Source organism: Saimiri boliviensis, chromosome 3 (genome assembly GCF_048565385.1).
Source record: "Saimiri boliviensis isolate mSaiBol1 chromosome 3, mSaiBol1.pri, whole genome shotgun sequence".
Taxonomy (NCBI): Eukaryota; Metazoa; Chordata; class Mammalia; order Primates; family Cebidae; genus Saimiri; species Saimiri boliviensis.
In genome coordinates this window covers 43023810-43049144 of record NC_133451.1, presented here as the reverse complement: position 1 = coordinate 43049144, position 25335 = coordinate 43023810, and the positions used below count along the sequence as shown (strand labels likewise).

Here is a 25335-nt window from a genome sequence, read left to right as displayed (position 1 = left end):
TTACAACAGTGTCTGGCACACACTATGCAGGAATAAAATACAATCATTGTTGCCATTTAGTAGATGAAGATGTATGAATGGTATAACTGCCCATCCAGTTATCACTAATTCCTCCCCCTCTTTTCTTTTTAAGCAGCCGGATGATTACATCACTCTTTTTCTAAAATACTGTGATAAATCCCCACTGTTTCTACTATAAATACGAAACTACTTAATCTGGATTACAGCCCATCTTTGGCTTCATCTCCCTTCACTCCCTCTGTATTCCAGTACTCAAATTCCTCTAAAAGTACCAAGTACTTTTTCTGAATAAACCCCCAGCCAGGAATATTATTTATTTGGCTCAAATCATCCACTTGTCTTTCATTTTGGCCTTCCCTGCCATCAAAATCTGTCCAGAATTCTCTTTCTTGGCTTTTCCCCTTGGCATTTGTTTATATTGCTGCCATAGAATTGTCACCTTGGATTATTTGTCTGCTCTGCATAGTTCCTGTTTGTCCTTCCAGGTCCACTCTTCATCCTTCTACAGTCTTCTTTGTGTCCTCAGAATGCTGACCCATATGAAATAGAAAATGAGCTCCCCTGCTCTCTGTCTGGCTTTTGGTTGCATTTAACAAAGTGGAGATCACTGACAAATAAATAAATAAATGGAGGAGAATACGATTAAAGTGTTTATTTTTCCCTTGCTTCCTTCCTGTTGGGTTGCTCTAGGTTGATGCCTCTTTACCAAAACCCACAGCTTCTTCAAACAGCTTTCTCCATACAGCTTTATCTCTGAGGTTCCAGTGATTGCTTCTTCCCCTTACCTTTCAGACTTAGACAGGGCAAAGGCCCTCTGCTCTTACTAGTCAAAGTGCTTCCTTTGTGTATTTCTTTTCTTAAGCTCTATACCACTAAGTCTTGGCAATCACACAACAGGAGTCTGTGCCATCCATTTCCTACCTAGACCCTAATAAAATGCTTTGAGAAAGAACATTGAATGAGAGAAATTCTAGGTTGGAAGAAGTAAATAGGAAGCATTAATTCAGAATACATAATCTGAATATTCCTTTCTTATTTTATTCATAAAAGAAAAAATTTACATTTTGTTCTTGCTCTTATTATTTTCTTTAAGTTGTTAAAAAGCACATTTGATATGTTATCTCATTAATCCTAGCCAGGCTGCATCAGGCATCAGAACAAATTATTATCTAAAGACAGAATAGGCCAAGAGCAGTAGCTCACGCCTGTAATCTCAGCACTTTGAGAGGACGAGGCAGGCAGATCATGAGGTCAAGAGATCGAGACCATCCCAGCCAACATGGTGAAACCCAGTTTCTACTAAAAATACAAATATTAGCTGGGTGTGGTGGCACATGCCTATAGTCCCAGCTACTTGGGAGGCTAACGCAGGAGAATCTCTTGAACCCAAAAGGTAGAGGTTGCTGTGAGTCGAGATGGCACCACTGCACTCCAGCCTGATAACAGAGTGAGCCTCTGTCTCGAAAAAAAAAGAATAAATAAAATAAAATAACAAAATAAAAACAGGATATAGAAGGCAAGAAAGGGATTTGAGGCAGGAAGCAGAAATGAATATCTTAAGTTTAAGGGGATCAAGATTTGTACTACGACACAGGATTTTAAATACCAATATAAGAAAAGTGACAAACCATCCAAAAAAACAGGACCAGGGAATAGACTCAAGGTTCAAGATAAAAGAAAATGCTGCTGAAATCTGAGGTTCTGCATCATTTTTAAGGTGAGGTGGGTGCCTGTCACTTAGAAGGCATCACATAAATATTTATTGAAAGAACTGGAAATGAAATAATGAATAAATGCCAGAGTAGGAGGCCTTTACTGATCTTCTATTAAGGATCCTTTTTCAGCTGTCAGATCTTGAAAGGTGTTGTGTGAGGATTTAAGGTAAAAGAAGGAAAGAACTCACATTATTGATTGCTTAGTATGTGCTGGGCACAAACTTGAGGCTTTTAATTTTTAATAAAATTTGAGCATAATAAATATTAAAGCATAATTTTTATATGGTGTTATTGAGGCTCCCACAGAATAAGTAAGCAGTATAAAGTGAAACATCCAGAAGTCAGGCTGACTTTTCCTAAAACCATGCAAACCTTAGGCTGATGGAATGTCCATGGCTAATAGGGAAAACTAGTTATTCTAATCTCTAGACCGGGATACACATTTCTAGAATTAATGAATTTCATACAGACAGGAAATGGAATGAAATAAAAAAATGGCTACTTGATCTCATTCTATGCCTTTGCTCTCAAATGCTGATTCCTTTAGGGGCCAAGGTGCAACAAAAATATTTTACCTGAAAGAGTTTGGGCCTAAAAATCTAAACAAATTCTAGGTTCTTTGACTTGAAACCCTCTGGAAGGCAGGGTTGGCCATTTGTTAAGCTCTTTAAATGATATCATTTCTTTTATTCACAATCTGTTCAAAGAAGACTAGTTCTGACTCCCTGCCAAGGCTAAAGCCTTTATCAGTTTTCTTGATCTCATCTTTCTTTAGGCTTTTCTCCACTAAGCAGCCTTTCTTTAACTTTCCTCACTATTTCTACAGGCTGTTTTCATCTTAGCCTATAGGCAGCCTTAGTTTTTCTGACTCCAAATTCTTTATTTTAAACCTGAAAGTATATTCTCATTTATTCTTCTCACAATCAAATTTTGTGAATGACAGTTGCCTATAGTCTTTTTACCAGCTCAACTCTATTCTTTACATGTAAACTTTTACTCTCATATCAAAGTAATGCAAATGTGAAAACAAATGAAAATCGAAACTTCAATAGTTATTAGCTATGTGATTTTGGGTAACTGACTCAGTAGCCATAACTCTCTGTTTGATGTTTTGCAAAGCAAGGATAATGCTACCAATATCCCTTATAGAACTGGTTTTACTAAGTTGTAAATTAATGTTTGGTCTTTAGCTCTTAGGATATGTATATTTTCTGGTATCCTTAATCTGCTAGTAAAAATACGTCAAATATACTATTTGAGATCTTGATCATTTTCTTATATTCAATGTGTTTTACACATAGAAACATTGAACAAATCAATTTCCTTTCCCAAATGGATTGGTAATTTCTTTTTTCTTGTTGGTCATTTGAATCATTTGACCAGTCACATTTTCTTTCTTTTAGGAAGTTCATATATCATATGAGTCCAATTTGGGTCAAATTTAATAACCTAGTACACTATGAAATGTGTAATTGTGTTATATATTTCTGGCTGTTCTCAATTTTGTATATTTCCTCTGTCTTGATTTTAAACTATTTATATTGTTCCATAAGCCATTTTTCTGAAATAAGGGCATAGTTTGATAGATGAATAGATGGATGAATCAGTAGATAGATAAGTTGATAGAAAGAGCAGTGAGACAGTATTATTACTGACCCTGGATTTGCTCATGCTGTAATTTCACTTTGAAATTATCATCCAAGTCTGTCAATGTTACATCTATCTTTTAGAGCCTATCTGCTATACCCACCACCCATTTAATATAGTGTTTTCTAACCCTTCAACCAGAAGTGTTTTCTTTACACAGATCCTCATATCACTTTGTGTATTTTTCTGTTGCAACATTAACCTTATTCCTCTGTCTAATTCAATCTCTAGTTATTTGTAAACTTGTCTAGTTCTTCTTTCCTATGTTGTATATTTTTAATGAAAGGGTATATGTCCTATCAACTTTTATAACCCACAATGCACTTAGTAGAGTATGCAGTTATGTTCCAGATAATGACATTTTGGTCAACGATGGACTGCATATATGACTGTGGTCCTATAAGATTATAATGGAGCTGAAAATGATGTAGCCATTGTAACATTGTAGTGCAATGCATTACTCATGTGTTTGTGGTGATGCTGGTGTAAACAAAGTTACTATGCTGCCAGTCATATAAAAGCATACAGTAATACAATAATGTCCTAGACCTTCACATTCACTCACCAGCCAGTCACTGATTTATCCAGAATGATTTCCACTTATGAAAACACCAGTTATGGTAAGTACCCTATATAGGTGTACCATTTTTATCTTTGATACCATAATTTTACTGTAACTTTTCTGGGTTTTAATAGATTTAGATACACAAATACCATTGTGTTGCAATTGCCTGCAGTATTCAATACACTAATATGCTGTACAGGATGCCTAGGAGCAATAGGTTCTACCATATATCCCAGATGTGCAGTAGGTTATACCATCTAGGTTTGTGTAAGTACACACTATGATGTTCCCACATGATAAAATCACTTAACTACATTTCTCAAAATGTATCCCCATTGGTAAGTAATACATGGCTGTAACTGATATTCCATAAATACTCGAATTTTATTGGAATGGAATTGGTATGAACTGAGACTGTGAAGCTGCCTCAAAATTAATCAAAACTGTATATGAGCAAAACATAAATACGATTTTTTTGATATTTGTTTTGAAGTGACTGTTTCCTTTTATTTGATACATTTCCTCAACATTAGGCAGGAAATTTCACAATTTCTGATTTCATGAATGGTCATGTACCAAGTTATATCATATTTATTGTTTTTCCAATATTTGAATAAATAAATGAGTAATATGCAGTAATGAAAGTAACACGGGTAATACTCTTTTTAAATGAGCATAATGAGTACTGCTAGACAAAAAGCCAATATTTCTTGGCTTTTTGTCTAGCAGTACTTTGTCTAGCAGTACTTTTGTCTAGAATGAATTTTGGAAAACAGATAAAAATTTATGCAGTGGAACTATATGTATCATATAATGATCAGAGTAGAGAAAATTGTTGGAAAACCGGGTACCATGTAAATTTTTAAATGTTCATAGATGTATTTGTGTTTACTAGGTCAGCATCTAAAAGATGAAAAAAAATGATTCACCAAGGGAGAATTAAGGCTTGCAGATGTTGTAAGGGATGTTAAAAAATAAGGTAATAGGTAGTTCTCTGTTAACTAGAGCAAAGGCAAATTGGCTAAAGCAATTTATTAGAGCAGAATAAATGATCATGATAAAAAAATGGAGATTCTTATTCAAAATGAAGAAAACAGCTGACTGTCCTTTCATGTCGTTAAATAGTGGCTTAAGATTTCAGATAGTCATATTCTTGAGCTAGCTGCTTGTGCATGTGTGTGTACCTTTGTGTGTCACATACATCACGATTAGGTATGCTAAACCTATAGAATGTGTGCCACAGCAAAATGCTATGGCTCTACTCAAAGAACTTTCCCCATGTAAATATTACATTATAATGGTGTTTGATTTGCACAGCTTCTGCGGCAGATCATACTTTCCAACAATGGCCACAATAATATTTTTGGTGCCACATACTCTACTAGAATTTCTCCCTCTCCCTTCAAGTAGCAGCATTTTGTTTCTCCCTTTTAAAACTGGGAAGGCCCTGTGGTTTCCCTGATTAATAGATTATGATAAAAATGACATTTTGTTATTTCTTGGGTTGGGATATAAAATATTATACCCCTTCTGCCTGCTGGCTCTCTCTTCATGAGTTGTACAGTTTTGTAGTCCTGAGTAACCGTGGTGGAAAGACCATGCATACAGACCACACATACAGACACACATACATACACACACACAAGCACGCATGCATGCATGCACACACACACACACACACACACACACACACACATACACACACACAGAAAGAGAGAGAGAGAGAGAGAGAGAGAGAGAGAGAGAGAGAGAGAGAGAACCACTGCCCAAAGAGCCTTAACTGTTCTAGCCCCAATTGTTTTGAATCTTCATAGCTAAGACACCAGATGATTCTGTCCCCAGACTGTCTGATTTCAAACTTGTGAGAGACCTTGAGCAATAATCAGCCAGTTGAACCCAGAACCACAAAAATAATGATAAAATTACTGTTGTTTAAGCCACCAAGTTTTTGGGTGCTTTGTTAGGCAACAATATATAACCAGAACAGTATTTCCTGGAAGATATTCAGAAGTGTCCATTTGATAAACTACTAAACTGACCAGAAAAGATACTTGCTCTGGGTCACTAAGTATATCTATATCATTGTTAAGGCTGGGATTAAAATTCAGTTTCTGACTCTTGTCAAAACCCCTGTTTCACTAGATCTATGATGGGGAAAAACAAAGCACACCCTAACACTCATTGGAATGAAACTTTATAACATGCAATTTACTCAAAAGCTAGATTTTTAAAAACCTGTTTATTGAACTTGAATAACATAGTGTGTCATAACAGGTGTTCAGTAGCTGAATTTATACCTTATATGGGAGTGCTCTCCTAGATTAAAGCATTGTGCTTTAATTGTATTTTAAAAGTTCGATTCAACTGATGTACTTTTAAAAATAGAATCTAGAGATATACAAATATCAATATTTTCCTACTTAGCAGTATATAGAATAATTAAATTGTACAAGTAATGCATGTGAATTGTCTCATGCTAATTAGCTACAGTGTAAATAAACAATCTGCCCATCATCGTTTTAGACTTTCTATTTGTAGAACACTGACCTGAAAATAAAACAACTGGAGAGTAGTACTTGTTTTCAAAGAGTTTGTTACCTATGCAGGGATAGTAATAATTCAAAACACATACAAGCCAAACATTAAAAAAAAATAGTTCTTTGGACAAGCTATATTTATATGCTGAGAAAACCAGTAGTAAAATGATAGACATAACTTTTAAAAAAAATTATAAATATTGGGCACACTAAAATACATGTTTAAAACTCAAGTTATAAATTTCTAAATATTTAAGTATTTAGTGGTATGGCACTACATTGTTGATGAAAACTACTAGCAATCACATAAAATTTGTCATATGAAATCATATAAAAATACAGACGAATCACATGAAATTGTCATTTTTTCAGACTTTTTATAAAAGTGGCTATTTTACATGGTTCACCATGACATACCAATTAGGTGAAGGTAATGTTCTAGGCTCAGACAATTTACCCCTACCAAGGACCTCAATTATTTGACATATAGTCAGCAATCCTTTTAAAAAATTCCTATGATAAGAGAAGCCATTTGACTTGTCAATAAATATAAGCTATATTTGGTTTTATCAAACTATCGGCATTCCCATCCACATTCTACATTTATAATTTTTAATAGTAGATTACTTAAGGACATTTATTTTAAATTTTTGATTGCTTCTCTTTAGATTTAATATATTTTCCAAACATTTCACTAATTGCAAATCTTAAATTGAAGGACTAATTTCTTATATTGAATTCATCCTGTGCTCCCATTAGAGACAAGCATCATAGAAAAATAGTAATATTATGGTAACACTATTTTATTGCCATAGTAACTTTAGTTAAGAAGCATAAAATGCCCTATAGTCATTACCTAAATAATCCTCTTGACAAACCTAGTAGATAGGTGCTACGATTTGAATGTTTGTGCCCTCCAAAACTCATGTTAAAATTTAATTGCCATTGTAACAATATTAAGCAGTGGGATCTTTAATAGGTGCTTAGGCCATGAGGGATCCACAGATCCACAGTCATGGGAGGGTTTAATGCCTTAAAAAAGAGCTTTCTGGCCTGATCATCCCTCTCTCTCCATCTCTCCACCCGCCCCACCCCAGTTCCTCTCTCTTCCCTCTGCCTTCCTGTGGGGAACATTTCCGTGTGAGACCCCCAAAAGGCAGTCACTATACGGTGAGTTTGATCCCAAACACAGTTTCCTACTGGAGGCAGTCGAGCTATCTGGAAAAAGGAACTTAAAGATGGATGATCAGTTTCTAATATCAACCACAATATCCTTTGGGCCTAAAACTATGTGGTGCTGCTAGATCGAGTGACCCCTTGCCAGCAACCGGTTCCTGCTTTTAACCTTTTTATGACTCTTTAAGAATAAGCCTTAAACCTTTTCTTTACTTACCTGACTGCCTTGTACCCTAGATAATGGTTTAACTGTCGGGATATTTGCAAAGCAAATGCCACCATAAGGGATGGCTTTGATTTCTGACTCAGAGACTCCTGAATGGGGAAGTTGAGATAAGTTGAGTCAGGAGTAGACAAAGGAGAATCCGGTTAAAAGATATTCTGATGAGCAAAACCAGAAAAGCTTTTCACATCTCAGTTCTAAAACAAGATCAAACCAGAGATACCTGCAGCCAGGAGGAATAATGTCTGTATGTAAACAAGCTTTGTGATCACAGGAAATTCTGTTACTTTTTACAACCACTGATTGTGTATCTTACTTTTCAATTGCATAGGCCATGTAAGGTATACATTTGCATTTCCTCTTGCAACCATTGTGTATCTGACTTCTCTATTGTATAGGCCATGTAAGGTATACATTTGCATTTCCTCTTGCATGACTTAAACCAGAGCAGAAGAAAATGTATTTATTCCTGGCCTTTGAAAAATAAAATTTGCTGTTTAGGCACGGCCTATCAGCCCTCCAGATCCCCGCTCAAGCGCACTCTCTCTTCCAGGTATTGGGACCCTCTTGCAGGTCGAGAGACCCCCGGCAGACGTGCCTACCCGTCCTGGATGGTCCCCGACACCTTCCAGATTGTAATGAAGCAGTAAAAATACCCTTGCCTAATGCTGGGAACTTGATCTTGGATTCCTAGCCTTCAGAACTAAGAGAAAACAAATTTCTGTTCATTATAAATTATCTAGCCCCATATATTCTGGTATAGAAGTGCAAACATGGACTAACATAGCAGGACGAAAATCTAAATAGTATAGGAATTGATTTAATTTTAGCTATGATTAGAGTTTTTCTGATGGAGTCAAACGCATCAGTTAATAGTTGCTGGCCAAATAATAAATGAAAGTTTACAATTTGCAAGTCATTTCTAAGCAAAACTGACTTGCTGTTCTGACATTCATATTTTAAATGCTTTGTGTATGTTAAAGTCTTCTTCCAGTCAGGGAAATTTTTTTTAAATAAAAGTAGAAATTTTATAAAATTTAAATTATACATATACTATCATCAGTTTTAGGCTTCTGGTTTATATCATTTGAAGAGATGTGGAGTCCATCCAGAATCAGAACATCATTCCCATTGTCCAGTCTAATGAAAATTCTTTTCTAGAATGTTCTAAGGTTATGGAGAATTAGCTTGCCCTTTCCCCCAAGGATTTAGGGAGCTAAGCTATATTTTAAGGAGGTAACCAGTTGTGCACAATGAGAGGCTAGACCATCTATTGCTAACCACCTTCCCAAAATAAACACTCCTGAACATACAACATATTAAATAGCTACTTCTGAAAACATGACATATACCATATTAGTTAATATGAAAATAGTTTACAAATAATTTTGACAAGTACCTGTTGATCACTATTTATGTGCCAGGTATTCTATTAAATGCTTAGCTATATTGGACCATAATCTATACAAATTTTCATGAATTTCTTTGGGTATTCGATTTTATAGAGTTTAACCAGGTGTTACCCTAAACTTTAGTAGTATTTCTATACAATTTTAAATATAGAATCAGAACCCATACTGAATTATATTAAGATATTGAAGTTGCTGGAATATGTTATTTAACATGTTCATCAAGCATAGATACTCTGAGTTTCCTAAATACCTAATTTGCACAATTTTTCCATTTGATAGTATCAGTGATGCTCTCAAAATTAATGTGAGGTTTGGGGGCAGTGCATACTCTGTGATCCAACTTTCCCCAGATTCAGCAGCAATTGCTGAATTTGTAGAAGATCTTATCTTCAGTCTTATTCCTAGGAAGGCTAATGGCAGCTTTGTCTGTTCTGATCGGAAGCTCTTTATTTCTAACCTTGCTAGAGGCCATATACCTACAAAATAAACCCTGGCCTGGCCTGCTTTTCATAAGAGTGATGTATACTGCAAACATTATGGGGGTGTGATGGGTTTGTAAGGAACATGTAAGTTCTTTAGTGATTATATTAATTTTCTTCCTCTCTCTCTCTCTCTCTCTCTCTCTCTCTCTCTCTATGGGCTAGAGATATGTTTTATGGTCCCCATTCCATGTGTTAAGTGAGTCTACTCAAGTACTGGATTCCAGCCTCCTCTCATTACAATTCTGTAATTAAAAACTTTAAAATGTTACATTTTCTTACCTAATCCTCAAAACACAGAGATGTTTTAAAGTCACAAATGCTCTAAAGCTATGCTGTTCAGTTTAGAAGCCACTAGGCACATGTGACTCTTGAGTATATGAAATATGGCTAGTCCAAGTTATGTTATAACTGTTAAGATGTGTCAGAAGACCTAAATAAATACCATACTTTCAAGACTGTGTGTGGAAAAAATGTAAATTATGTCATTAATACATTTTGAAATGATATTTTGGACACATTAGGCTAAACCATATTATTAAAGTAATTTCACACTTATTTTTTAATGTGGCTATAAGCAATTAAAAATGAGATATATGGTTCGGTTCCTATATTTGCATTAGACAGCACTGCTCTAAAAACTGCAAAGCCTCTGGTACTGGAAAGAATATCAGGATTTTTGTTTAGAATTACATGAGATACTTGAGTGCTTTTTGTTTGTTTTTTCATAAAACTTTTATATGTTGTGAACTAGATAAACAGAGACCAGATGGTTGCCTGAAAATTAGAAGCACAGTTGGCTTGTACAGAAGCAAGCTAAAAAGGGTAATTAGACCATGGTCAAAAGACTGAACAAAGTTAAAAGAAAAAAAAAAGAACAAGACCAAGGTAAATTAAATCAATGAAATTATATCAGTGTCTAGGATGATAACATGCAATGAGGGAGACAACAGTAGATACAGACAGGGAAGGACATGACAGAATGGGGATGTTGATAATGACAGGGCTGGGTAACCCCATGCCTTAGGGGTGAGACAGTAGGAAAGAAGTTAGGTAGAGCTGCTAAAATCAGTTACCTGATTCTGGATTTTGGATCTATCTGGTCAAGATGTAACTCTCTTCCCATCCCTAAGAACCATACTGTGAAATAGACATTATAAATATAGTGAACTCCATTAAACTTGGGTGGTCTTATTACAAACCTTCATTAATATGATGAGCTAAGTTCTTTGTTATTTCCACTGTGCCCATGAAGAAACTGAGGTTCAGAGTAACTTGTTGAAATTGCAAACCTAGTAAGAGACAAAGTTAGATTTTAACACAGTTCTATTTCATTCTAAATCTCATTGTTATCTTTTGTGTTCTTCCTCTTCTTTAGAAGAAGATATGTTTTCTGCCTTTTAGTAAATCTTTGCCTAGTGAAGAAATATTTATTTTGTTATCGTAAATTTTAAATTATGTGTGCGTTAAAATCTGGACTCAATATGTCCTTTTTGGTTTGTTTGCTGTGCTTTTAGAGACACGCAGGTTTGACTGTGTTATTTTAAAATGTGCTGGGTATGGGAACTGTTTTAGTGTAATTTCTATTCAGAGAAGTTTGCTGCCTTGTCTTTGTGTAGCCAGAGAAGATCTTAAAAGACCCATATGTGTGATCAAATTGGTCTAAGGAACATTAATGGTGTCTGGGGTTTAGAGCAAAATGATTCTCATTACGGTATTTGGGGTTGATTGCTCAGTTCAGCAAATGAATTGCTTCAATTGTGTATCTTCCTTGCTTTCTCTTTTTTGTCATTTCTGAGTTTATTTTGATCAGATTTTGTTCTCACTTTATCTGATCTTAATTGTAAAGAACAGGGTCTAACTCAATTCTGTAATTTCATTATTTAACCTAGTACCCAGCACAGAGGTGATGCATTGTCATCCATTTATAATATTAATACAGTTCTATTCAGTGAGCTTTCAACAAATATAAATTGGCTACCTTTTTATGGGCTACCTCTACAGTTTACCTCTATGAGATATAATAATGCATATGGCTGCATGCCATTTTTACAATCTGGCGGAACACAGTTACACATCAATGAGATAAACCTTGCCTGTGTGTAAACACAGGCCTTATGAAAACATCTTAGGAGGACACTTCACCGGGTTGGGTGAATGAATGTAAAGATTTTCAGAGAAAGTGATATTTGAACTGACAGCTGGAGGAAATCAGGAAGCAGGAAGAATGGGTTAGGGATCTGGTGGAAGAGGAAGGGCATTCCTAGCAGAAGGAAGAGGAAATATAGAAACATTGTAGATCTGCAATTCGTTCAGTCTCAGTTTGGTTGGAGGGTATAACTGGCAGAGAGGAGAGTAACTGGAGTATGAAGAGGGAAGAAATTAAGAAAAAATGTTTAATCAATGTTGAAGGAATCATTTTAAAAAGCAAGATATCGAACAATACAATTCATTGTGAATTTTTGAGATGATTCATTTACAGTATAAATTTTGATCACTTTGTCTTATAAATATAATTTTTTAAATCCAAAAGATGGATTTCAACCTGATAATATTAGAGACTTCATATTCATATGCATATTTATCATATATCCACTTCATTAAAATTCTACAATCTGCCCTATACTTATCATTAGGGACATTTACCTCATGATAAATGGGCTTCATTAGTAGTGGTTTGAGGCATTATTATTTATTAATCTATGAAGGTTATAAAGAATCTATTAATTTATTTATCCAGGAACAATTACATTAAATCTCCAATACTTTCTAATTCTTCGAATGAGGCAGCAAATAGTGTACTTTTTCTATTCTTTTAATGCTTGGTTGCTACGTTTAAATGAAGGCTAAAATTAATTAAATTTGTTAATTTGATCAATCAGTTTATACATTTGGAAGGACACAATAGTTTTGAGTAAAAGGATTGCATGATGATGCGTACGGAAGCCCCCGTTTTAAGTCTCAGTCCTTTGGCAAACATATTGTTTTCTTTCATTGGTCAATTAGGTTCTCTCTGCTTCATGTAATCAAACTTCAAAACTGGCATAACATAGTCTATGGGGGTGGCTTATAAGGATCAATGACCCAAATATAGTTCATAATGCTCCAAAAAATAATATATTAATTTATAAACGTATCTGAAATTTGATACTTTTTTGGGTGGTTTGAAAAAAAGTTAATAGACATTTAACTTTTTTTTTTAAAAAATTAAATTTGTATATTAACTGCTAATGAATAAAGTTCATCTGTAATATTATGATAATTGAAGCAAACTACTTTGTGTCACAATACACTCTTTTCTCTTTTGTACTTCATAAATCAATGATTCTTTATGTTTCTGAACGTAAAAGTCTGCCCCAGGGTAAAAGAAAGATTTCTCACTTGCATTCCTATTTTCAGTCTTTATCACATGTAATGCTCATTTTGCAGACTGTACCTGTACTATGTACACATGGAAATTAAGGTGAGCTTAAATAAATATAATTTTTATAAGTGACCTTTCTCTTGGGGTTAGAAGACTAATAAAAATATCAGCCACTTCTCTTGCTTGACCGAGTTGAAAGGGAAATGGAGAGATTAATGAAGAGACTGATGGGCATTAGAATGAACAAATGGAGTAAGTTTCCTCTCAGGCTCCATCTCTCCCTCTATAAACATTTATTGGGCAGCTACTATAAAATCAAATATAGTAAAAATGTCAGAAGGAATCAGTCGTTACATACACTCCTTTATTATTGTGAACTGAAACCAGATTTCAGAGTTTAAAATTATTCAAGAATATTCAGTGCATGCAGTCGTGAAATTTGATTGTAAGAGAGGTACGGGCATTTAGCCCTTCACATAAACTGTATCCTAAAGCCACTACAAGAGATTCACCTTCTCACCCTCACGTAATCTTTCTGCAATCACTGCTCGCAGGCCAACACTTGTGATGATTTCAGATTAGGAGCCTGGCTTCTTTGCTTTAATCAAAACCTATTCTCCCCTCTCTGCTCCTCCACCTCTTACCTTAATGAGAATGTAAAAAACTAGTTTTACCGGGGAGGGAGGCAAGGAAGGAAGGAAGAGAAGAAGGAAGGAAGGGATGGAGGAAAAGACTGGGCACTGACCCAAAGAGGGAGCGAAAGGAACTAAGGAGAGCGCTGTCCTTTCTTCTCGCGCCTGTTTCAGGCGCTCCCTGCCCGCCTCTCCCCGCCGACCGCGGAGCTGCACCTCCAGCTTGCTCGGCCCTCGGCCCCGCCCCCTAGCGTCCGAGCCCGGGAGCCTATCTCTTTAAATGACAGCTGAGGCTCGGGTCCCAGTCCGGGGCTTGACGTCAGTGCCCCCTCCCGGGCTGCGAGGAGTAGTTAGCGCCCCCGTCCGCGCTCGGGCCTCGCTGCGCGCTCGGTAGCCGCCGGGGCGGCGAGTTTCTTTGCTTCGGCCCCTCCTCCCGCCCGCCCCGCGGAGAGTCGAGCGGCAGCCCTGGAGCCTCTCGCAAGTCTCTCTCACACTTCCCCGCCCTCTCCCCAAAGGAGCAGCCGCTCCTTCTTGCCTCTCCTCTCCCGCCGCCGCGCCCGCGGAGCTCCTCTCCCGCGCGTCTCTCCTCGGATGGAGCTCGGGAGCCGCCGACGCCGCTGCTGCCCCGAGCCCTGAGCGCGGCCGTCCCGGCCGGAGGAACCCGCCGCCCCCCCCCACCCCGAGGGCGCCGAGCGCCGAGGAGCACGCGGAGGGCTTGGGGCGCCGGCTCGGAGAACGAGCAAGTGCTGCTCCTCGGTCACCGGGCCGGCGGCCGGGGGACTATGGCTCTGAAGGACACGGGCAGCGGCGGCGGCACCATCCTGCCCATTAGCGAGATGGTCTCCTCGTCCGGCTCGCCCGGCGCGTCGGCCGCCGCAGCCCCGGGGCCCTGCGCCCCGTCGCCCTTCCCCGAAGTGGTGGAGCTGAACGTCGGCGGCCAGGTCTACGTGACCAAGCACTCGACGCTGCTCAGCGTCCCGGACAGCACTTTGGCCAGCATGTTCTCCCCCTCCAGTCCCCGGGGCGGCGCCCGGCGCCGGGGCGAGCTGCCCAGGGACAGCCGCGCGCGCTTCTTCATCGACCGGGACGGCTTCCTCTTCAGGTACGTGCTGGACTACCTGCGGGACAAGCAGCTGGCGCTGCCGGAGCACTTCCCCGAGAAGGAGCGGCTCCTGCGCGAGGCCGAGTACTTCCAGCTCGCCGACCTGGTCAAGCTGCTGTCGCCCAAGGTCACCAAGCAGAACTCGCTCAACGACGAGGGCTGCCAGAGCGACCTGGAGGACACCGGCTCGCAGGGCAGCGGCGACGCGTTGCTGCTGCGCGGGGCGGCGGCCGCGGTGCCCTCGGGCCCGGGAGCGCAGGGCGGCGGCGGCGGCGGCGGCGCCCCGGACAGGCGCTCGGGCTTCCTCACGCTGGGCTACCGCGGCTCCTACACCGCCGTGCGCGACAACCAGGCCGACGCCAAGTTCCGGCGCGTGGCGCGCATCATGGTGTGCGGGCGCATCGCGCTGGCCAAGGAGGTCTTCGGGGACACGCTCAACGAGAGCCGCGACCCCGACCGGCCGCCGGAGAAGTACACGTCCCGCTTCTACCTCAAGTTCACCTACCTGGAGCAGGCCTTCGATCGCCTGTCGGAGGCCGGCTTCCACATGGTGGCGTGTAACTCCTCGGGCACCGCCGCCTTCGTCAACCAGTACCGCGACGACAAGATCTGGAGCAGCTACACCGAGTACATTTTCTTCCGTAAGTCCGCAGCCCCTCCCCCACCGCCGGTTCGAGGCCCGCCGGATCCCTCCAAGGGGCGCCCGGGGCAGAAGCTGCTTAACACCTTAGCGTGAGCGGCTCTCCCAGCACAACTCCCTTAGGCAGTACGCCCGATTTACGTTTCTCCCCTTCGGTTATTTCCGTCTCTACTCCCCCTTTCTAGAACTCAGTAGCACCCAGCTCCCAGGCGTCTACTTCCTGAACTTTTTTGGCCTTGCCTTCTCGCCCCAGCCTGCTCCCGGCTGCCCGGGGGCTCCTCTGTTGCAGAGAACAGGGTAGAAGACACTGGGGCACACGGCCGGGCACAGAGACCCTCCTCCACCCCTTTCGCAGGACTCCTGGGGGTCATTTCAAGTGGCCTTCAGTGGTGTCCCTGCAGAGGGCAGGATGCCATCACAAGGCGTTGCCTTGCACCGCCTGGATCACCTGCTATTGGTGCGGCTGCTCCGGTTAGGGTGGTTTTCTAGGGGGTAGGGGAGAAGTGAGGAAGGTACCTCCAGAGCCCCTCCAGGGAGCGGGAGATCAGGAAAGCAGCTGTGGGGAAAAGGGGACTCCTTGACAGATGGAAACCCAGATTTCCCAGCATCATTTATCTCCAATGTGATTGTCCAGTGTTTGGGACAGGGAAGGGTGGAAGGAATTAGAAAGTTTGGGTGTCTGGGTGCTGCTCTTAGGGTTGGAGATTAGGACAGGGTGAGTGTGGAGGGAGGGAAGGAGGTGGGGAGGGAGGGGAAGACAGGCAGGGAATGGTTGTGTTTTCCTCTTGACTGGGAAATCCAGGGCTGAGTCTACTTTCTCAGGGTAAATAGAGTGATTTTCTGAAATGAGATCATGAGGGAATAGATTTGGGAAAGCATCCGGGATGCGTTTTGCAGTGCGCTTCCGGAGCGGGCTACTTGTAGTTCAAGAACTCTACCAAATACCGCTATCTGAACCTGCACTGGGGATTGGGGGTGGGGTGGGGCGGTGGTGGGCGCAATTCTCAGTGACATTTGTAAAGTGAAAAGGCAATGGCTAGAGAGCAATTTGGACAAATGGAAATCCAGCTGGGATGGCAGCAGGAACATTGTTTGGCAAAACGTTTTTCCTTTGGCCAGTCACAAGTAAAAAACCTGCCTGTAGTTTTAGGGAGAGTAGCCTTGAAATCCTGTGATGGAAACAGACCAGCTTAAATTGTATTTATTTATTTTGGTAATTCAGTCACTACAGTAATTGGAAACTGAACAATTTTCTGGACTTTATTTTGACTGGAGAAGTGGAAGGGACCTCGCCCTGCACAGGTGCAAGCTTAACTGGAAGGTTGGCTTAGTATTTGTGTATTCTGGTAACTTGGAGGTTGGGTGACAAGCCACCTCACATAGATTCTTAGAGGTAGACTGCTTTTTAAGGTAGTGCTGGATTCTTGAGAAAACAGTTTCAACAGAGAAGCAAATGAAGTGTCTGTCCACTGAATTGGTAGTTAAAAACCTGTCTTAATTATATCAGAGTATTATTTGTTACACAATAAAAAGATTAATGGTCAGAAAAGCCACCCAAGGGAAGATATTTTATTGCTTCTATAAAATTGACACCTCTCTAATATATATTGTGTAATTAAGTATTTTAGCACCATTCTTTACATTTTACTCCTTATCATTGCGACCTTTGTCAACAACTTTTTAGATTTTAAACCATTTAATTCATTTCAATGTAGATTTCCAGGCCTGTCAGAAGATGAGGTAAAATGAACTTTTGGCTTTCTTGTCGTGTTTTTTTGTTAGAGAAGATATAAGTATGAATGTTCTGCACAGTTAAGTTTGTGAAATTTTGAAAATCTTTCTTGGTTTTGGTCTTTCTTACTCCTCTAGAAAGATGTAGACACGAAAATGATTCTTACTTTGATTATGAAGACATAATACAAGTTATCTCTATATTGGAAAAAAATGCCCTTAGTGTATCGAAACTGGAAACTTAGCTAATTTAACTAATGAGATAAATTTGAGAGATATTTGAAATTCAGGGTCTGTTTCACTTCTAGAGCTAGAGAAGTGTTAAATAAAATATTCATATTATGAATAACTACTTTCAGAGTACTCATATTATTAATGACCTCTGAAATTCATTCATAAAATTCCCAGAAATCTAAGGAGGCAACCTACTTTGGGAAAGAATATGCAATTCCAGATTAAATATTGTTTTTTGGAAGTGGTAAGCTAGTCATTGATCAACCAAATAGAGTTGTCATTTTAAATTTTGGATGTACAACTTGTCTTGAATATTAGAATACATATATTTATTTTATTTTTTGCAGCTTTTATTATATTTTTTACACATCATTTTGAATGGGATTCTGTTTAATATTTGGTGAATGAAAATACACTGTAAAATATTTGTATTTCCATCCTAGTCAGTTTAGTTAATGACAATGTATTTATCTTATTTCGCAAATCTCTATTTAAAAAGGTTATTACTGTTATTCATAAGAGCAAAATTACTGGATGACCTTGTTTGTCCACTTGTTTTAGATGCAGAAAATAACCTTAATGTCTTTTATTTCCCCTGTTGACACACTGTTTTTCAGAAAATACTTATTTGTTGTATGACATTTAGTGTATGAGAAGTATCAGTCACTTTAACACCTTTTAAAATCCGGGTTACATGTGATCTTAGTAGTTTGAAACTGTTGTAGTTTATACACCTGAGCATCAATTTTAATTCCTCCAACCTCCACCGCCCCTGCCACTCCTGAGTTTCTGCACTAGAGGGAAGAAAGTGGCAAATGGGTCAGTAATCCCAGACACTGCTATTTTCCAAATGTGTGACCTTGGTTAAATTATGTACTTGATCTCTTAGTTTCCTCAACCAGTTTTATAGAATTTGAGAATATACATATAGTGCCTGACTTATAATAAAATCTTAACAAATGTTAGCTGTTACTATTGTAAGTAGCATGTTGCTGTCTTTATTATTATTGTCAACATTAAATTTTAATTTTGTTTTATATTAAGTATAGTTAATTGGAAATTTAATAGAAAATCACTTTACAATTAAGTGATAGCATACTATACTTTCAGAATTATGAAATAACCAATAAAATAATGGATTTCTTTCCTTGAATATTGAACTTGAATTTTTCAAGCCAAGTCACTGAAGGTTGCTATTCATACTCCAATTGGTTTTTCTGGGTTAACTTCAACAGAACCTATTTCCTATTCAGGGCCAAGAAGTGTTTTAGCACTAGGACTTGAAACTTTGGCAATATATTTTGATAAATAAAGAGCTAGATTCATATCTCCTTAAGTGCTTGTATCCAAGTCATTGGGTTCTTATGCTCAAGGTTATATATAGTCTATTGAACTTTAGTATCAGCTTCATTTGGCTACATGAACACTTATATCTGTTCTCAGTCTTAACTCATTATTTGTCAAGTGTTTTTAGTACACTGCAACATATACTGGTACTATTAAATTCTATATTATTCTTCTAATGCTGAAGATGGATTGTCCTTTCTTGGGGGAAAAACAGTGATTTATTGTGCTTTCTGTATTTGGGGGATGTCTAGTAAGTGTCGTTGTGGCTACCTTCAGCAGTATCTGGGAGACAAAAAAAAAAAAAAGACATTTTATGTTGACAATGTATTATATAGAAAATAGATAACGTGCTTGGAATGTGACAGGTAGATTATCCTGAGATAGAAACTAGCTTTATATGTTTCCTTTGTTTCTCATAATCAGTGAGTTTGCAGAAAAAGTAGTACTGATTTATTGCTCTTCTCTTCCAATAGTGCTTCAAGTTTTGAACTCCATATTTTGGTTGAGCAATGTATGTATGAAAGTACACCCTTCTTTAGGTTGTACTTGATATTCTCTAAGTTTGGTATATCTTTTTTATTGTTGTTGTTTGATGTATGAGAATGCCAGATCTAGGAATTAATGCTGTTACTGAACTGGGCTGTGAAACATAATTTGTCTTAATGGATTTTTATATCCATTCTTTCAAATTCATTATGATTTATTTCACTGTATTAGGTTGAAGAAAGCTAGTTGAGTTGAAAATATTCAAACAGCTATTCAATTCTGTGTTACCATGCTTGCTGAATTAAGAGCTTTCTAAGAAACATCTTTAAAAATCATTTTGTTTAGGCGCATACCATTAGATGTATCTTTTATGAGTCTAAAATACTTCTTTGATTACCAAACATCATTTTATGGAAGTTAATTTTATTGACCACAATTTTAAAAGTTGATTATTTTTTCTCTCAAGTTATTACTTATTTTTACAACTACAATGTGAAAATTTTCTCTGCAGCCACATGGCTGAATGATTTTGAATTAGTGGGGAATAAGCAAAAGGAGAAGATAACTTTAAAACATCAAGTTTATAATTTAATGCATCTAGTTCTAGTAATAAAGCAGACAAAGTGACAAAAGTCTTGGAGAGCAAAAAGTTTAGAGGCTGTGCTATGGCACTGATTGTTGTTTAATGGTATCAAACTTTTGTATCTGGCATAGTACTGTCTTTGAACTTACTGAGTTTTATATGGCTATGGCTTTGGCTTTTCCTGCCACCCTTTTACAGCTTTGTGTGGGTCAATCTCTACACAGATAATGAGGCTGAGAAACTGAGTGGCTACAAGCTTTATTTGGTAAGGTTCTTTCTCTTGTAGCTTAGGATGCTAGTACTTACAATTTATGTACATGTGTGTATGAGTGTGTGAGTATACCTTAGTTAAGAAGAAAAAAATCTCTTTGGAAAAAAAGGAAATATGTATAAAGCCAGTATTTAATTATTGTCTATTCTATTGTCATAAGTTATCAGCTGGAATTTGTTTAAAAATGTGAAAATGATTGCTTGTCATTTAAAAGTCACTCATTTTATAGTTAATATTTTACATATAGTTAATGATACTCTATATTTTTAAGTTGCTAAGAGGGTACATTTCAAATGTTCTCATTGCAAAAAATAAGATTAAGTAACCTTAAAATTATAAAACTAGTACATGTAATTTTAGGTACTTTTGTTAAAAAAAAAAAAAAGTACAGTTTTAAACAGCCCTACTAGTAACTGTTAATAAAATCTTGATTCATTTCCTTTCAGTCTTTTTTCTAGGTACATGTAGATAAAAAGGCATATTTTCAAACAGTCTGGTCATACTATATAGATGGTTTATATGCTGCCTTTTTTGATTTATTTAGTTTTATACATTTAATAAATTTACACATTTAATGAAATTTCCCCCATGACATTAAAATTTATATTGTCATCTTAAATAACAAAAGTACAATGCATATACATTTCCACAGTTTTATAAATATTGGTATTGAATATTTTGTCTGTACGCTTGGACAAAAATTTGATTATTTGAAGATACAGAATCTGTGCTAAAAAAAGATTTACTATCATATTTATTATCATCTAATTTTGTGATGTGTTTTTCATACATTACTTTGTTTACTTCTCATAACATTTCCTTGAGCTTGATAGAAGTTCCCTAATACATCGATTAGAAAGCTATGATTTAGGACATTAAGTAAAATCCCTGGTTCATAGAGCTTGGATATGGGTTAGCTGGGATTTGCCTAGTTCTGTCTTATTTCAAAGTCTTTACTGTTAAATAATTGAAAAATAATGCCTGTTTCACACAGTCAATTTGAAAAATATATTTCAGTATCTATTGAGTACTTAGAACTTCTATTTATAGGCAAAAAAGTATGGTGTGAAATGTATATGAGTAAATCCAAAATTTTAAAATTTATGTTAAATATCCATAGAAATATAGTAAATACATATTTTGTGTCTTTACTTGCTGGAAGGGTTAATTTTATAGATTAATGCTACTGTATTTATGAATATTTTTATAATTGAAGAAAATAAAAATTTGACTCAATTTAACACCTTTTTGGGTGGTGACCAAGTTATAGTTTCGATAAACCAGTAACACTTTCAGGCTTGATAAACTGATTTAAATTTAAAGTGTATTTTTTTTCTCTAATAGTATGAGGCTATAGCATCAGAGGTTTTGCAAGGACTTATCTAAAGATCAGAATAATTTTATTTACAAGATTTCAAAGTCATTCCAACAAGTACATTAACTACTTTATAATTTGTAAGTATAATGGGAACCATAGATGTCATCTGTCTATTCCATATAAGTCTTATTACTAGTTTCTATTAATGATACAAGTTTCTGATTAGTGTATGACTGTCTTACAAATGTAGTTGTATTTTGCTTTTTTAACAATGCAAATATATGAACTATTCTGTGCTGAGTGTATATAATTTATGTTTATTCCCTGACCCATTGGTTTTTCAATGTACTCCTTGGTATCATAGCCATGTAATGTTAAGTGAATTCTTGCTGTGGAATCCTTCACGCTTTTCTGTCTTTTCCAGATGTCTTAGAATAGGTCCTTCATTGTGTTTTCTACAACATGTAATGATCTTTTCACATGTTGATCTTCTGCAGTAGCTTTCTCTCTCTGTGCCTGAGAGTAGTATTGTCAGCCCCTCAGGGCAGAGGCTAAGGCCACATTAAGAACTTAAAAAATGAACATAGGCATAGGCAAGGTCTTCATGACTAAAACACTGAAAGCATTGGCAACAAAAGCCAAATTAGACAAATGGGATCTAATTAAACTCCAGAGCTTCTGTACAGCAAAAGAAGCAATCATTAGAGTGAACCGGCATCCAACAGAATGGGAAAAAATTTTTGCAATCTACCCATCTATCAAAGGGCTAATATCCAGAATCTACAAAGCACTAAAGCAGATTTACAAGAGAAAAACAAACAAACCCATTCAAAAGTGGGTGAAGGATATGAACAGACACTTTTCAAAAGAAGACATTTATGAAGCCAACAAATAAAATGCTCATCATCACTGGTTATTAAAGAAATGTAAATCAAAACCACATTGAGATATCATCTCACTACAGTTAGAATGGTGATCATTAAAAAATCTGGAAACAACGGATGCTGGAGATGATGTGGAGAAATAGGAACACTTTAACAGTGTTGATGAGACTGTAAATTAGTTCAACCATTATGGAAGACAGTATGGCGATTCCTCAAGGATCTAGAAATAGAAATTCCATTTGACCCAGCAATCCCATTGCTGTGTATAAACCCAAAGGATTATAAATCGTTGTATTATAGAGACACATGCACTCATATGTTCATTGCGGCACTGTTTGCAATAGCGAAGACATGGAACCAACCCAAATGCCCATCCATGATAGACTGGACAAGGAAAATGTGGCACATATACACCATGGAATATTATTCAGCCATAAAAAATGAGTTAGTGTCCTTTGTAGGGACATGGATGAATTTGGAAACCATCATTCTCAGCAAACTGACACAAGAACAGAAAATCAAATGCTGCATGTTCTCACTCATAGGCAGGTATTGAACAATGAGAACACATGGACACAGGGAGGGGAGCACTACACACTGGAGTCTATTGAGGCGGGGTAGGGGTGGAACATCAGTGGGTGGGAAGGTTAGGGAGAGAGAATGTGGGGAGAAATGCCAGATATAGGTGATGGGGGGATGGAGGCAGCAAACTACTTGTCATGTATGTACCTATGCAACAATACTGCATGATCTGCACATATACCCCAGAACCTAAAGTACAATAAAAATAAAAGTATTTGTTTTCTGAATGAAAGTGCAAATTAAGGAAAGAACTAGAGATGTTGGAGTTTTCATTAGGTTGTTACTGAATTTGAGATTTAGTCTCTCTTCAACTTGAAGCGCATTTATTGAACAACTGCTAGGCTAAAACATGGGCAAGACATACAAATATGAATAAGACAGAGACCTTGTGTTTAAGGTGGTTGCAATAAACTTTATGTAAAGGTGAATTATTTTATAGAGAGGTTATTTAGTATGTTAGTAAGGGGGCAAAAAGCAGGAGTACTGACATGAGAAGTTGTTACATAAGCACCTATATGGAATGAAAATAAGTAAAATATTAACTAAATATGGGACAGATTAAAATATGTTATAAATGAAGTTGTTAGATTTGTAAACACATGCACTTGCACACACACACACACACACACACACACACACACACACACTTCTTTATATTTAAATTACTGGTGGAAGCTGGGCACTGTGACTCACACCTATAATCCCAGCACTTTGGGAGTCCGAAGCGGGCAGATCACTTGAGGCTAGGACTTTGAGACCAGCCTGGCCAACATAGTGAAATGCCATCTCTACTAAAAATACAAAAATTAGGTGGGCATGGTGATGGGCACCTATAATTACAGCTATGTGGGAGGCTGAGGCACAAGAATCCCTTGAATTCAGGAGGCAGAGGTTATAGTGAGACAAGATCATGCCACTGCACTCTAGCCTGGGCAAAAGAGCAAGACCCTATCTTTAAACAAATAAATTAGTTAAAAATAAAATTATTGGTGGAATACAAGTTGTAAGGGATCAAAAATTAAGTGACTTCATTAGTTTAGAGCAGGCGTCCCCAAACTATGGCCTGTGGGCCACATGCGGCCCCCTAAGGCCATTTATCTGGCCCCCCGCCGCACTTCAGGAAGGGGCACCTCTTTCATTGGTGGTCAGTGAGAGGAGCACAGTATGTGGCGGCCCTCCAGTGGTCTGAGGGACAGTGAACTGGCCCCTGTAGGCCCAGCACTTTGGGAGGCTGAGGCGGGTGGATCACAAGGTCGAGAGATCGAGACCATCCTGGTCAACCTGGTGAAACCCCGTCTCTACTAAAAATACAAAAAAGTAGCTGGGCATGGTGGCACGTGCCTGTAATCCCAGCTACTCAGGAGGCTGAGGCAGGAGAATTGCCTGAACCCAGGAGGCGGAGGTTGCGGTGAGCCGAGATCGCGCCATTGCACTCCAGCCTGGGTAAGGAGAGCGAAACTCCGTCTCAAAAAAAAAAAAAAAAAAAAAAGTTTGGGGACGCCTGGTTTAGAGTGTTGGGCAAATGTTCTATACCCCAGGTCTACCGACAACTACAGGTAGTGTTGAGTACTTGCTTAAAAAAAATAATAGATGCAAAGTGACTGTGTCTCCTGACATGGTCAGGCCTTATTACAAAAATTAAATATAGGAAGTATCTGATGATGCAGATATGGTATCTGTAAAAGTGAGGATTCAGTTAATTATATCTTGTAATCTTGATTCATTTTTAAAAAGGCATCTTAAAATGTACTTAACAAGTATTACTTTTTAATAATCACTATTACAGTATTAGTTTTACTTATGTTTATTAACTTTTTGTCAAGGTAGTTAATAAAAATAAACCAACTTTGCTGGTAATAACAACAGATAGCTTCATGATTCCTAATTGGATGCTTATTAGTTCCATGCTTATTCAACATTAAACTTAGTTAAATGTACATTCAATAGTTAACTTAGAGTATTATTTCTACCATATTGTAACCAGTTTCCCATTAAACCCTGCTTTTTTAGGGGAAAAAGCAAATAAAATGGAAGAAACTAATATAATAAAGAAATATGTAGTATTGACAATATCACCAGAATAGTGAGTGATTTAAATTTAAACACTCAGATTTGTTATTTTGGTTTATTTCACCAGTTACAATATCAAAAGCCTTGAGAATAAAGTTTATATTATATTGCTCTTTCTCATCATTTGGCATAATTAGGTATGCTTTCTAACATTTGTTGTATGTAAAATAGGGAAAATATTACTGTGTTTCTGGAGTGACAATGCCAGAATCTGTTGGTCTTTACTTCTAAGAGGCAAATACTTGAACACTATGAATGGTTTAATATAGGCGTCCCCAAACTTTTTACACAGGGGGCCAGTTCACTGTCCCTCAGA

General features: G+C 37.9%; 1 protein-coding gene across 1 annotated transcript in view; it reads left to right on the top strand.

Annotated features, from left to right (window-relative positions):
* Positions 1-14137: 14137 nt before the first annotated feature.
* The window catches only part of KCTD8 (potassium channel tetramerization domain containing 8), a 261766-nt gene continuing 250568 nt past the window's right edge, over positions 14138-25335 (top strand). The window contains exon 1 of the mRNA XM_003940965.4: positions 14138-15514. Coding sequence (XP_003941014.3) covers positions 14554-15514 — 961 coding nt within the window. The 5' untranslated portion in view covers positions 14138-14553. The remainder of the gene's footprint in view (positions 15515-25335) is intronic.